At 51.6% G+C, this 12,124-nt stretch overlaps 1 protein-coding gene across 1 annotated transcript in view; it reads right to left on the reverse strand.

Annotated features, from left to right (window-relative positions):
* The window catches only part of KIF26B (kinesin family member 26B), a 490,689-nt gene that overhangs the window by 15,865 nt on the left and 462,700 nt on the right, over positions 1 to 12,124 (reverse strand). The window contains exons 11-12 of the mRNA XM_061187375.1: positions 5,852 to 6,014; positions 1,430 to 4,841 (exon numbers count right to left, since the gene is read on the reverse strand). Of these exons, the coding sequence (XP_061043358.1) occupies positions 1,430 to 4,841; positions 5,852 to 6,014 (3,575 nt within the window). The remainder of the gene's footprint in view (positions 1 to 1,429; positions 4,842 to 5,851; positions 6,015 to 12,124) is intronic.

The following is a 12,124-nucleotide window of genomic DNA, read 5'->3' on the forward strand; positions in this document are numbered from 1 at the left end:
GCACTCAGAAAACTCAAGGTTCTCTTCCCGGCAGTATATTTCTAGTTCATTTTCACTAAGGAAATAACCAAAGCATTAAAGCAACCTCCACTAACAGATAACTGCCTGTCTCCTCTGCAGTTCCAAATGTCTCTAGTAATTGTAAAATCAGGTCATTGAGCTAGGAATTTCCTTTGAGGAGTTTTATGGCTTCTCTTAAAGAAGTTGTTTTTGATTTATGCTGATCATGTCTGACAGCCAGCATTTTTCTTAATAATAATCATAAATAAGCGAGACAAGGTCACCCAGCCTGCAAGGAGCATATCTCCACTGCCATATCCATTATGGAGCCTGGGATCTACGGCAGCTGCTCACGGCTGTCCGATGCCCTCCGCACTCTCTATTAAATCCCATCTCTGGCACCCAGACTGGTGCTTTGATTTTACACAAACAGCCTAACCTAACAAGGGACCCTCGAGAACAGCATTTACAAAAGGAGGTAGCAGCAAGCAAGGACACGTGTAGAGCCTGTGATCCACTCTCCAAGTGGTTATTTTAGTTTTTCTTCCTCTTTACTCCAGTGTAACAGCCAAACCAAACAATACAAGTCAAAAAAAGAGTAAAGCTATTGTAAGAATAAATTGGATTGGTAGATTCAAGATGCTAAATTAGAGTACGTGAAAGCACTCTGTGACACTCAAACTCATGTGAGCACATAGCAAACGTCACACGATAATCTGGACTTTGAAGACCAAGACTGGGTAGATTGTAATAATAAGGTTTAACAACCGAGTACTGGGAAGGCCAGATTTTTTTTTTTTTTTGTCAAAGGCTCTGGCTTAGGTAAACTTCTTTGCTATCTTTAGTAACTGCTATCAATACATTTGAATGCCCTTGACCCTGAAAATAGGACCCAACAGCTGTCATGTTATACTGAATGGATTTCTGTTCTCCACTTGTCTTATACGGGGGGTTCTGCTCCCATGTCTGCTGCTGAGACTCAGGGCTGAGGGTCTGAAGTAAAGCACCGTCAAAATAGATCAAAGCCTGACGCATACACCGCCTGGGAAATAAAGACATCGAAATTCTGACAGCCGCGATGACTCCTGAACATGCTGGGAGGCTAACCTCCTCATCGTATTTCACGATCTGTGATGGGGTGGGTGAATGGGGCGATCTACATCATAACGTCTAGAATTACAGCATGACTGCATGGGTCCCCTGAGGTTGGTTTCTTTGATTTGAGGCAAACAAATGATTTATGATGTGCATTGACCACAGTCCCTACATCTGGACCGGAACATTCCAGAGTCTGCACTTGCCTGTGGTGTGACAGTGAAGCCCTCCATGGCTCTGTCCCCAGCAGATGACAGGCGGTTGGGGACAGGGGCGCCCATCCCCGAGTCCTGGGGCCCGCCCTCCGCCCGTCGATGCCCGGGCCCGAGCCTACCTGAGTTGGCGCGCTTCTTCGGGGCTTTGAGGCTGCGGCAGCGCCCGCCCACGGAGCTGCTGTTCTCGCTCATGGAGTCCTGGGCGGACGACGCGCTGCCGGTGGCCTCGCTGTCGCGCATCATGCTCTCGTAGCCGCTGCTGCCGCCGCTGTGGTAGAAGAGCGCCGTCTTGCCCATGGCGGGCGGCAGCTCCCCGCTCAGCACGCTGCTGTTGTCGCTGCCGTGGCCGCTGCTGCAGCGGTGGGGCCTGCGCGGCGGCGTGATCTTGCTGTAGGGCGAGGGCAGCGGAACGGCGGGTGGCGGGCGTTCGTCGGCGGGGGCCGCGCGCTCCTCCGCCTCGGGCCCCGCGCGTCCCGGCGGCCCCCGGGGGCCCGCGCCGCCCTGCAGCAGCTCCGAGATGCGCCCGTTCACCGCCCGCAGCGGCAGCTTGGACGCCAGGCCCGAGCCCCGGCTCCGGCTCAGCGATTGGGTGGACCAGGACATGTGCTTCCCGCCGGGGGGCGGGCCGGAGCTCTGGCCCACCGCCTGCGGCAGGGACTTGGTGGAGAAGCTCAGGGTCTTGGTGGTGGAGGTGGACAGGCTGCGGGCCTTGGGGCTGGCCAGGAGCAGCTTGCTCACGGCGGAGATCTTGGACTGGCTGGCCTTGGGCGAGGCCCCGGCCGACTGCGCGGGGCCCGGGTTGGTGGGCGAGGCCCCGGCGCTGCGGCCCGGGCTCCTCCCCGTGCGGGGCATGGTGCTGTCCTTCCCCGCGTGCAGCCTGGAGCTCACGGAGGACAGGCTCTCGGCCCTCTCCAGCGAGAGGCATTCGTAGTGGCTGACTGTTGTCCTGCCGAGAGAGTTGGTCCTGCTGGCCAGCTGCTCCAGTTTGGCACCGAAGAGCTTGCTGCTGCTGCCGGCATCCTTCATCTTGCCGCTGGGCTCGTCCGGGAAGCTGGCCGAGAAGGGCGCCGGTTGGTTCAAGGGGCTGCTGGAGCTGCTGCTGCAGGCGCTGTGCTGGGGGCTGGCCCGGTTCTTCTGGTCCAAGCTGGATTTTCGGACAGGGGGCAGCGGGGGAGTCCCTTTGGGCCGAGCCAGGACACAGTGCTTGGGTGACGCCACCTTCCTCTCCAGGGTGGCCTTGGAGGGCTGGGTGCTGGAAGCCGGGCCGATGCCGTTGGTCTCGGCAGGGCAGTGAGAGAAGAGGCTGTCCACTTCCTCCTGCCTGCTGGCTTTCTGAAAAGCCCTGGGAAGGCTGCTCGACTTCAGGCTTTTGTTGAGATGCACAGGGCTCTGGGCAGCCACACTGGGCAGGGCCATCTCACAGCCATCCACAACCCTCCTGAAGTTGTCGGCCACGGGGGAGGCAGATACCTCACCGCCGCTGCTGCTCAGCCCGTCACTGGGGCTGGCCTTCCTGTCCTGGTCTGCTCTGGCCTCAGGCTTTGGGGGGCCTGTGGCAGTCTCGTGCCTAATCCCTGCTTCGGGGGGACAGGCATTCTCTTTTTTTACCTCCTCTTCTCGTTTCAGCCAGGGGTCCTCAAATTTCATCTCTTTCTTTGCACCACTTTCCTTGCTCTCCTCAGACCGGGCTGCTTTGGCGACTGAGCTGACGGTGGCAAGGGACGCCTCGGGCTCTTGGACGTTCCGGGGGCTCACGGCGATGCAGGGGTAAACCGTAATGTTGGTCTTCATGGGGATGTACCCTTCGCAGTTGCTCAGGCTGGCCGTGTTAGAGATGGTGACCATGGCTTTGCCCAGCGTGGATATCTTGCAGCCTTTGATGGGGGTTGCTTTGTTGAAGGAGTCGTCCCCCATTTCTGACAAGATGAGCAAATTGTCGGGGCCCGCCTTGGGCTTCTCTCGGCACACCACAGCGGTGTTCTGGATGCCGCTGACGAACTCCGAGGCCGGAGGATCTGCCATCGCTTCCCCGTGCCCGAAACACGTCTGGGCTATGAAACTGTGGCAGGGCGGCTCGCTGTCACTGCCTGTGCTCATCTCACTCAGCCAGGAGCTGATGGAGGAACGCCTGCTCCCTGCCTCCCGGGCCTTCTCCTCCAGGTTCAGTTTCGGGAGGGGCAAGAACTGCGTGATGCTGACCTCGGAGACAGGAGCCATGTTTGAGTAGCACTCCAGGTCCTCGCTGACGCTGCCGATGATGCTGACGGGCCTGGAGCCCGAGGCCAAGGCCTGCACCGAGCAGTCGCTGTTGAAGCTGATGATGCTGGTGGGGCGGCCGCCGCCCAGGACCCCGCTGATGGTCAGCTCCTCCACCAGCGTGAACACCAGCTCGTCCTCACCATTCAGCTCCAGGGGCTGCTGCACTGTCACCATCGTGGTGCTCAGTATCTCCTTTTTGGCATCTGGAGAAGTTGCTGCCTGACGTTCGGTGTCCACAGGGGTTTCTGGGAACCCTTCACTCCCAGTAGACATGGATTTCTTCAAAACCTGGGGGCTCATTCCGACCGGGGGGGTACGTACCTTGGGCTGCAGCAGGGACTCACTAGATACCACGCCCGCATCCTTGCTGAAGGTGGGCAGGGGGGCAGGAGAAGGCGGGACACCCTTCTGGGTGTAGACTTTGCACCTCTGGGAAGGAGAGCTGGCCGGCTTGTACTCTGAGGTCTTGGACAGGCTGGCGATGCCCAGCCTGGGGGAGCCCATAGGCCTGGGCTTGCCTTCTACAAAGCCACAGGAGTTCAGGCTTTCCCGGCTGCTCTGGAGGCTGGGGCTCTGCACGAGCTGGGAAGAACCGTGCTGGCTGCTGCTGCCCGGGATGCTTCTGGGTGAGGCAGGGGTGGGGCTGTTGGTGAGCCATGCAGCAGGGACAGGGGAGTGATTCCCCTGCACCTCGGAGCCCGGGGGCTCACTGCCTTCTCTAGCTGTCAGCTGGCCATCTGACCCATCATCTTCCTCATCAGACTCACAGAGTGGGCTTGCCCCAGCTGCTTGGCTTAGCGGGACACTCTTGCTTGCCTGCTCTGCCCCAAACTGGGCCGGCAGCTCTTCGAAAGGGAACGTGCTGGGCTCCTCGCTGCCGTCAATGCAATCTAGCCTCTCCTGAAGCTCGGCGAACGTGTTGCACTTCAAGCAGTCCCTTTCCGATTTGCTGGCCGCAGCCTCTCCGGCCTCCGTGGACCGGCTGTCACCCCTGGCTGCCTTCTGCAGGGCCGGCACGATAGGGACAAAATCTGGAGGCCCCTCGTTGTCGGTGAGCTCCTTGTCAGAGAGGGCCGTGCCATTTGGCCCAATGTAGATGACCGTGTCGCAGGACTGCTCGCTGCTGGAGGAGTAGTCGGGGTCGCTGGACAGGTGAGGGATCGCGAAGTCCGACTCCACGGCGGCCCTGGCGTGGAAGGGTCTCAGCTGGGTGGGCCTGCGCATTCTGCCTTCCTCACAGGAGCTCTCTCCCCCGGAGGAGCTCGATGTGTACTGTGAGTGAGAGGGGAACCGTCAGTGTGGGCCGCCCTTCCAAGACAGCCCTCCCGGGGACCCTGACTTCGTGGGGCAACTGCTGGAGGCCACTGGCTCCATATAGGCCATCCAGACCCCGGTGGGCCTCCCTGCTTATGGGCTGTTACCCGGGGTGTGCCCGGCCAGGCACCCAAGCTGTGCACGTCGTGGCCTCATACTCGAAGGATAACCCCTGTGAGGCGCACTGGGGAAGCAGAGGCTGCTCATGAAACGGGGTGACCCGCCCAGGTCCCATCTGACTGCCTAAGGACTGAGGGGTCACCAGTTTGCACACCCAAACCATTTGTGACAACTTGTGCCACGGAACACTGGAAAGATGTGTTTTTGACCAAAAAAAAAAGAAAGATACAAAAAGGAGGGGGAAAGCCCCCCACAAATCACCAGCTGGCTATGGACCGGAGTGACCACAATCATGATTATTTTCTCAAACGTTCTTGTCACACCACCACTGTCCTGGCTTTGCCTCGGCCTGAGAAAACGAGCCCAGTGGTTTCTAGCAGACTCAGCATCAACCAGAAACCATTGAATTAACATGACAACGCCCAGCAGCCCGAAAATGCCTCCTGGAAATGCAGGGGAAGTAGGGCCACCTGAGCAAGGGGGGGTCAGTCAGTTGAAGGACCAAGGTAGGCAAGAGATAAACTATGAATAGTTCCCGTCTCTCTCAAAATTTTCAAAGTAGCAATCCATTTAAACTATCTAAAGTGGACCAAGTACTCCCTGTTAGGGGTCCAGGCTGGATGACCGAGGAAAGCACCAGCTGTGCGGGGGGGAAGTGACTTCTGTATCGGCCAGAAGGTGTTCCTGCCCCGAGGTGGGTGCTGAGCCAGGCCAGAGGCAGCCGGCCACGCTCACCATGCCCCTGGTGCTGGGGGATTAGAAATATTGATTTGGTTCTTTCTGACTCAGTTCCAGGGCAGGGCTACGAAAGCTCCTTCAGTCACCTGCACCCCCTGCAAGCTCCTTACCTTCGTTTTCTTTTTCTTCATCCTCAACACTCTCGAGGCAATCTGGATGGTGGACAGAGTTTCGGCGTAGTTCCCGGCGGCGGCCGAGATGTGAGCGATCATGGTAGTGCGGCAGTTCACGTTCCCCAGGGACTCCCGCAGCAGCATGGTGAGCTTGCTTTCTCTGCCAACAAAGTGAATTAAGGCTGCATTAGTGGGCCATGCTTCACTTTGGCTGTCAGGGTAGGGCTTCAGGCCCCTACATGGCTTGTTGTGGGCAGTGGGGTTTTTTTCCCCCATTTTGAAAATGGCATGCTAATTAACATCATCTTCTACACGAGGCTATTTGTAGTTGACAGCTGAGCAAGTGCTTCCAACCCCAAGGATGGAATTCATGCAAAACACCTCCCCTGGCACCACCGTCCTGGCTGTGATGGGGTATTCCTGTGTGTCTGCATGTGTGCATATGACATTGCACATAATGAGACCTGGGAATAGAAATGAGAGGAAGGGATGGAGAGAGAACAGCTCTGTGATCGGTGATTCGGCATGCTAGCTGCACACCCGGCCCTTCTTTGCAAGTTTCTGCACCAGGCAATCCCCACAACAAAGAGCACTTCCCCAGCCATGAACTTGTATTGAAGATCTATGGGTTTATAATACATGCAAGGTTTCTTTTGCCAAGGAGTTGCACCCACTTTATTGCCATTGTCTTTTAACTCCTATCTGCACACGGTAGTGATGAGGGGAAATGTATTCATATTCCTGATTATTACTGGGGACACACAGACATAGGCCCGAGCACTCACTCAATCAGCAACAGAAAGCAGAACTTTCTAGAAGGGACTCCTCTGGGGACTTTGCAGGTGCTGCGTGGGGCCAGTGCCCTGAGGGGCGATAATGAGGCCCAGGAGTTTACAGATGGTGTTTCTAGGCTCTTTAAAAAGTGGTCTGGAGGAATGGCTCATGTTTTTCCATTCCTATACTTGTCCCAACGTTCTTCCTGCCTTGCTTTTAAGAGGCTTCTGCTTACGTCATCATCTTACCTGCTGCCAAATGTCACTTCATCTCTGGAGACTCCCCTGATCCCAAAGGCTGAGGGAGACTCTTTGCTTCCCATGCCCTGTGTTGAGTTTATTTTGCCAGATGAGAGGGGTTTGTCCTCACGCCTGTGTCCCCATCAGACTGTTAGCCAGACATCCCCTCCTTTCCCCCCCAACCCCTCCAACTCAGCTCTCTGGAGAGAGACTGTCCAGCTCAGGAGACTCAGTGTGACATGCAGGCCGCTGTCAGCAGAGATTAGACCTTGGAGACAGGAAGCCACTTCACATGTGACCTGCATCAGGCCTTCAGGGAGGAAAGACTGGTGTAAGAGCAATAGTTTTCTGGGACCAATTAAGGTGTCAGTTCAGGGATACTGGGCTCACTATGGCTCAGTGCCAGGGCAATTTAAAAATATATCAGGGTTTCCCTTCGAGCAAAATAATCAGTGATAAAAGTGATGGAAGGAGAGTGCTATGGACTGAATGTTTATGTGTCCTCCAAATTCATGTGTTGAAACCTAACGCCCCATGTGATGGTATCTGGAAGTCGGACCTTTGGGAGGTGATTAGGTCATGAGGGTGGAGCCCACGTGAGTGGAATTAGTGCCCTTATAAAAAAGACGCTGGAGACTTTCCTTGTCCCTTCTGCCATGTGAGGACACAGTGAGAAGACAGCTGCCTGTGAGCCAGGAAGCGGGCCCTCACCAGACACAAATCTGCTAACACCTTAATCTTGGATTCCCAGCCTCCAGAACTGTGAGAAATAAATGACTGTTACCTAAGCCCCTCAGTCTATGGTATTCTGTTATAGCAGCCTGAACTGACTTGGACAGAAGGGTAAGTGGGGTGTGGAGGAAGAGACCTCCAGCCCTAGCTCCTGGCTCTAAACATTTAACTTCCTTCAAAATGTCTATCAGGAATATCAGGGATACCACCAGAGCTGACGACCAGATGGGGAAGTCAAGTCCCATTCCTGGCACACATTCTCAGCAGAGACACTGCACCTGGATGAGTTTAGGACTGTCTTCCATATGGGAAGTGGAAGATAGATTCCATTAGGGTTAAGTTGTGATCATATATGGTTAATTCTTATTATTCATGATAGTTATTTTTGTTAAGTCTCCATGAACACTGAATTAGTGAATGCTGAGCCATGCTCCTAGGGGAAATACATGGTTTTAGGTTCCTGAGACCCTCTGGTCACAATATTTCATCAATGGATCAATACGTAATCTTGTTTCATGTGCATATCTATTTAAAGACACCTTAATTTCTATTTCTTATAAATAATGAATTATATGTACTTTCTATATAATAAAACACTAGCTGAGAAGGGTTGAACATTTCCCTGACCCTGGGTAACATGACCATAAATTTCTTGGGCTTTCAGCCTTATAGTATTGTCCACTATGCTTTTTTAAAAAAACTGGTCATATTGTGAATCCACAAATACAGCCTGTTTCCACAGCTTCATTATGCACTTTAGACGTAACCTGAGTACTTTCCAGAGCGGTCTGATATACATCGGTGAATTTCCTCTTCCTTTTTCTGGATGTGCCATATTGTTGATTCATTAACACTGAACTCACACCAACAGCACTATAATATGCCTGAATGAAACTTCTCTAACACGTATATTTTCTCTGTAAGGTACATCACAGCCTTCTTGCACTAAAGAACACTAGACAGCACTGCAGCACTACACCTAGGGGCCTACTTTAAACAGTGAGATCACCAAAAAAAGCACAGAAATACTAAAAAATTGTGTCACTAAATAGACTGCAAAAAGGACCCTTGTTTACATGAAGAGAGGTGAAACAAGAAGGCAGGGCTGTTGCCTTGTCCAGTTTCAGCTGGAAACATGTGCATTGGGTGGCTCAAAGTTTTTGCTACTAAGCATGTCTGCAAACTACAGAAAAGTATGGATTTTGAACATAATTCACAACATGGAATCTGCAAATGATTCCAAGGACCGACTGTACTATGAAGTTCCTAATGATAAGTTTTGTTCATCAGTTGCACTCTGCTGAAGGCACACCCCACTTATTTCTCCGTGTGACCCTGTAAAGTCTTCAGGAAAAGATACCAAAGACAGAATAAACAGATATAGCATTGTTATATCAAACTGTTTGCCCTGTGTATTTCCACATGATTGCCCATTCATGAGTCAATCATAGGACAATTTTATTTTTTTAAGTCCACATTGTTGGAAGAAGCCAGGGCATGTGTGTTGCTTGGCAACCAGCATTTTAGCTCTCCTTTGGAAAGCCAGTAAAACTGCCAGCAAGACTGTTTCATGTGGGCCTCTCTAGACTCTAAAACATACCTTATGGGACTGAAAGATGGTGGCTATAAAGCTTTGGTTTTTTCCACCTCTTCATGATCCTTTAACTTGGAACAAAGACAATTAAGTTGGGAAGGGAAGGTGAAAGAACGGACAGGGTACTAAAGGCTGCAAACTGTAGGTTTAACTCAGTGTCTTTGGGAGGAAACTAAAAAGGTTCAAAAGAGTTTCTAGGGCAGTGGTCAGCACAAACTCAGTTTGCACTCTGCATGCAGACTGAGGCTAGAGGAAGAGGAGAGCACAGCTGCAGAGCTGCTGGCCACCGAGCCTCAGGGCCGGGCTGGACAAGGATTTAGACTCGGGGGCCGTGTGGGAGAGATGGGTTGGGTGGGAGAGGAAAGCACTGGTGACAGAGCAGAGCTGACTGGGGTCTGGGAAGAACCATGCTGTTCTTTCAGGCAGCCATGTTCTATGCACACATATTCCACCTCCCTCCCACCCCAACTGTACACACCTTTTAAAATGACTTTTGGAAAAATGTCTTACTTTTTAAAATAAGTCAACCTTTTATTAGACATAGCAAGAGGACACCAAAAAATGGCATAATGAGTAAATTTTAATTAATAATATTAATTTTACAAGAGCATGAAAGAGAATGTAGTACGCTAGGACAGGGGCTGACAAACTAAGGCCTGTAGGCCAAATCTGGCCCACTGCCTGTATTTGTAAATAAAGTTTTATTGGGACACAGCCACACCAATTTTTTAACATTACTGTCTCTGGCTGCTTTCATGCTACAACAGCAGAGGTGAGTAGTTGTGACAGAGTCCATATGGCCCCTTAAAGCCACAAATATTTTCTATCTGGTCCCTTACAGAAAAAGTCCACTGACCCGTGCTCTAGAGTAATGACATAAGGTGGTTTCATTTTATACAGAGTGCCAAAGAGTTACCAACCAGAGCACAAAGGTGTGTCTTAATTTCCTTACTATTCAATAATCTTGTTCTGATTTGATAGCTGTCTATGTTGTCTTTCTTTCAGTTCAGATGTTTCACGAAGGGAGAGCTTTTAAAGTCAGCAGCATGGAAACAGGCAGAGGAACAAATGCTGGCTTTAGAAATCATTTGACCATCAGGACACAGCTATCAGCAACTGCCCCAATCATTTCCTATGTGATGCAGAGCCTGTCCTTCTCAAGGGGGCTGTGAGGTTGGTCACCCTCCTTCAACTTGTTAACTTGTGAATGTCCACAGTGGCTCACTCAAGAAGCATTTGGTGAGTTCCGACCATCAGGAAGCCACCCTGCAGACGCTGAGAACGTGCAGGGCAGAGAGCCTAGAGGACCTCAGGAAGCCCGCTATCCAGTGAGGGAGACACATATGTAAACACACATACCATCCATTAAAGCTAAGGACAGAAGAACAAATCTGAAACAGCACATGGTAAGGAAAGACCCTCAAGGCTGTGGGGTGTCTCCACCATCACTGTTAACTCCCTGACGGCTAGAGAACACCCAGACCTTGATGGTTATAGTGTGGTTCCGTCTCCTTGGCTAGGATTCTCCTACGTGGCAGGCATCCAGGGATGTATGAGTTTGAGGTCCCCAAGACACCCAACAGAATTCTAAATTCCTTTCTGAAAGGACAGTCTGGAATCTCTAGCTCCTTGTTCTCTGACCCTGAGAGCTGGGAAACTCTCTCAACTGGTAATCTGGTACAGGGCCGCCAGTGAAATGAGATGTCCAAAGTCACACATTTGCAATGTTGGCCAGGTAATTTCATAAGAAAAAAGCCATTCCTTTCATGAGAGCTGTTAAATATATTTCTTCCCCAGAAACGAGGTGAAGAACTCTGGAAGTAGAAAGAAAGGCATCTACGGACCACGTTCTTTTGAAGGAGAAAAAAGTAGTGAGCTCTGAATCGCCAAGTGGGGCAACCCAATTACAGGACCATGGGATGGCCCTTCCTCAAGGCCTGCTTCTTGTGAGAGAGAACCATAAATGTCCACTTACAGACATGCGTCTGTTGTCAAAAATGTGCCTCCTTTAATGCAAACACAATGAGGGCACAGAAGAAAGCAAGATGAGTTATGTTAATTCTTAATAAAATGAAAGGAAGGGAGCTTAGTTAATCTAGAAAACTAATTAATCTCTAGAACAAGTTGCAAGAGAAGGATTCCTGTGGGCAGCAGACGTATAAATCATAAACATACACACGTGCGTCCACCCAGGCGTACACACAAGCGTGCTCTTTTTTAGAAAAGGGAGACGGGGCTTGTTTGTTTTTAAGCAATGCACCATTGGCATTCAAGAATGGAAACCACATACACTGAATTCTTACAGGTGTCAGATATTCAGATCAAGAAAACAACCAATGTATACATGCCAAGAAAATGTTGGTATCACTCACATTGTTAAGGATATGACCCTGGAACAACATTGCTTTCTAGTACCTATCCCATTTTCTACCCACTTTACCTGTAAACTGCCAGACTGTATTGTAGAGCCCCGAACAGAGAGCTTGAGATGCTGGGCAAGAGTTGTCAGGGATCGAGCCAGCTCTAAGAGTTCTGATCTCCCAGCCTTAGCCCCCAAACACCAGGCCCCTGCATCCACCCACTGATCACCAGGGGAGAGGAGAGTGAAAAGGAAGAAAGAACAGAAAGGAAAAGAAGGACCAGAGGTAGGCTAAAATCATGAACTTGGCCTAGTTTTTCGCTACGCTACACCCTTTCTCCCACTGACCCTGTCTCCTTCCATTCACATCCTATTGGTCTGTGAACATCCTTTTAGACTGTTGCCTGAAGGGTCACCATTGTCCTCTGGAGACCAGCCCAAGGTCTGGGGACAAGGGTCCCAAGACACCAGCATCTATGGCCCAGTGCTCCTGGCCAAGGTGGGCAACATCAGTGCAGTTCTTTCTCTCTCATGAGAAAGAGCATTGTGCAGAGGGCAGACTGAGTCACCAG

Source organism: Eubalaena glacialis, chromosome 3 (genome assembly GCF_028564815.1).
Source record: "Eubalaena glacialis isolate mEubGla1 chromosome 3, mEubGla1.1.hap2.+ XY, whole genome shotgun sequence".
NCBI classification, from domain to species: Eukaryota; Metazoa; Chordata; class Mammalia; order Artiodactyla; family Balaenidae; genus Eubalaena; species Eubalaena glacialis.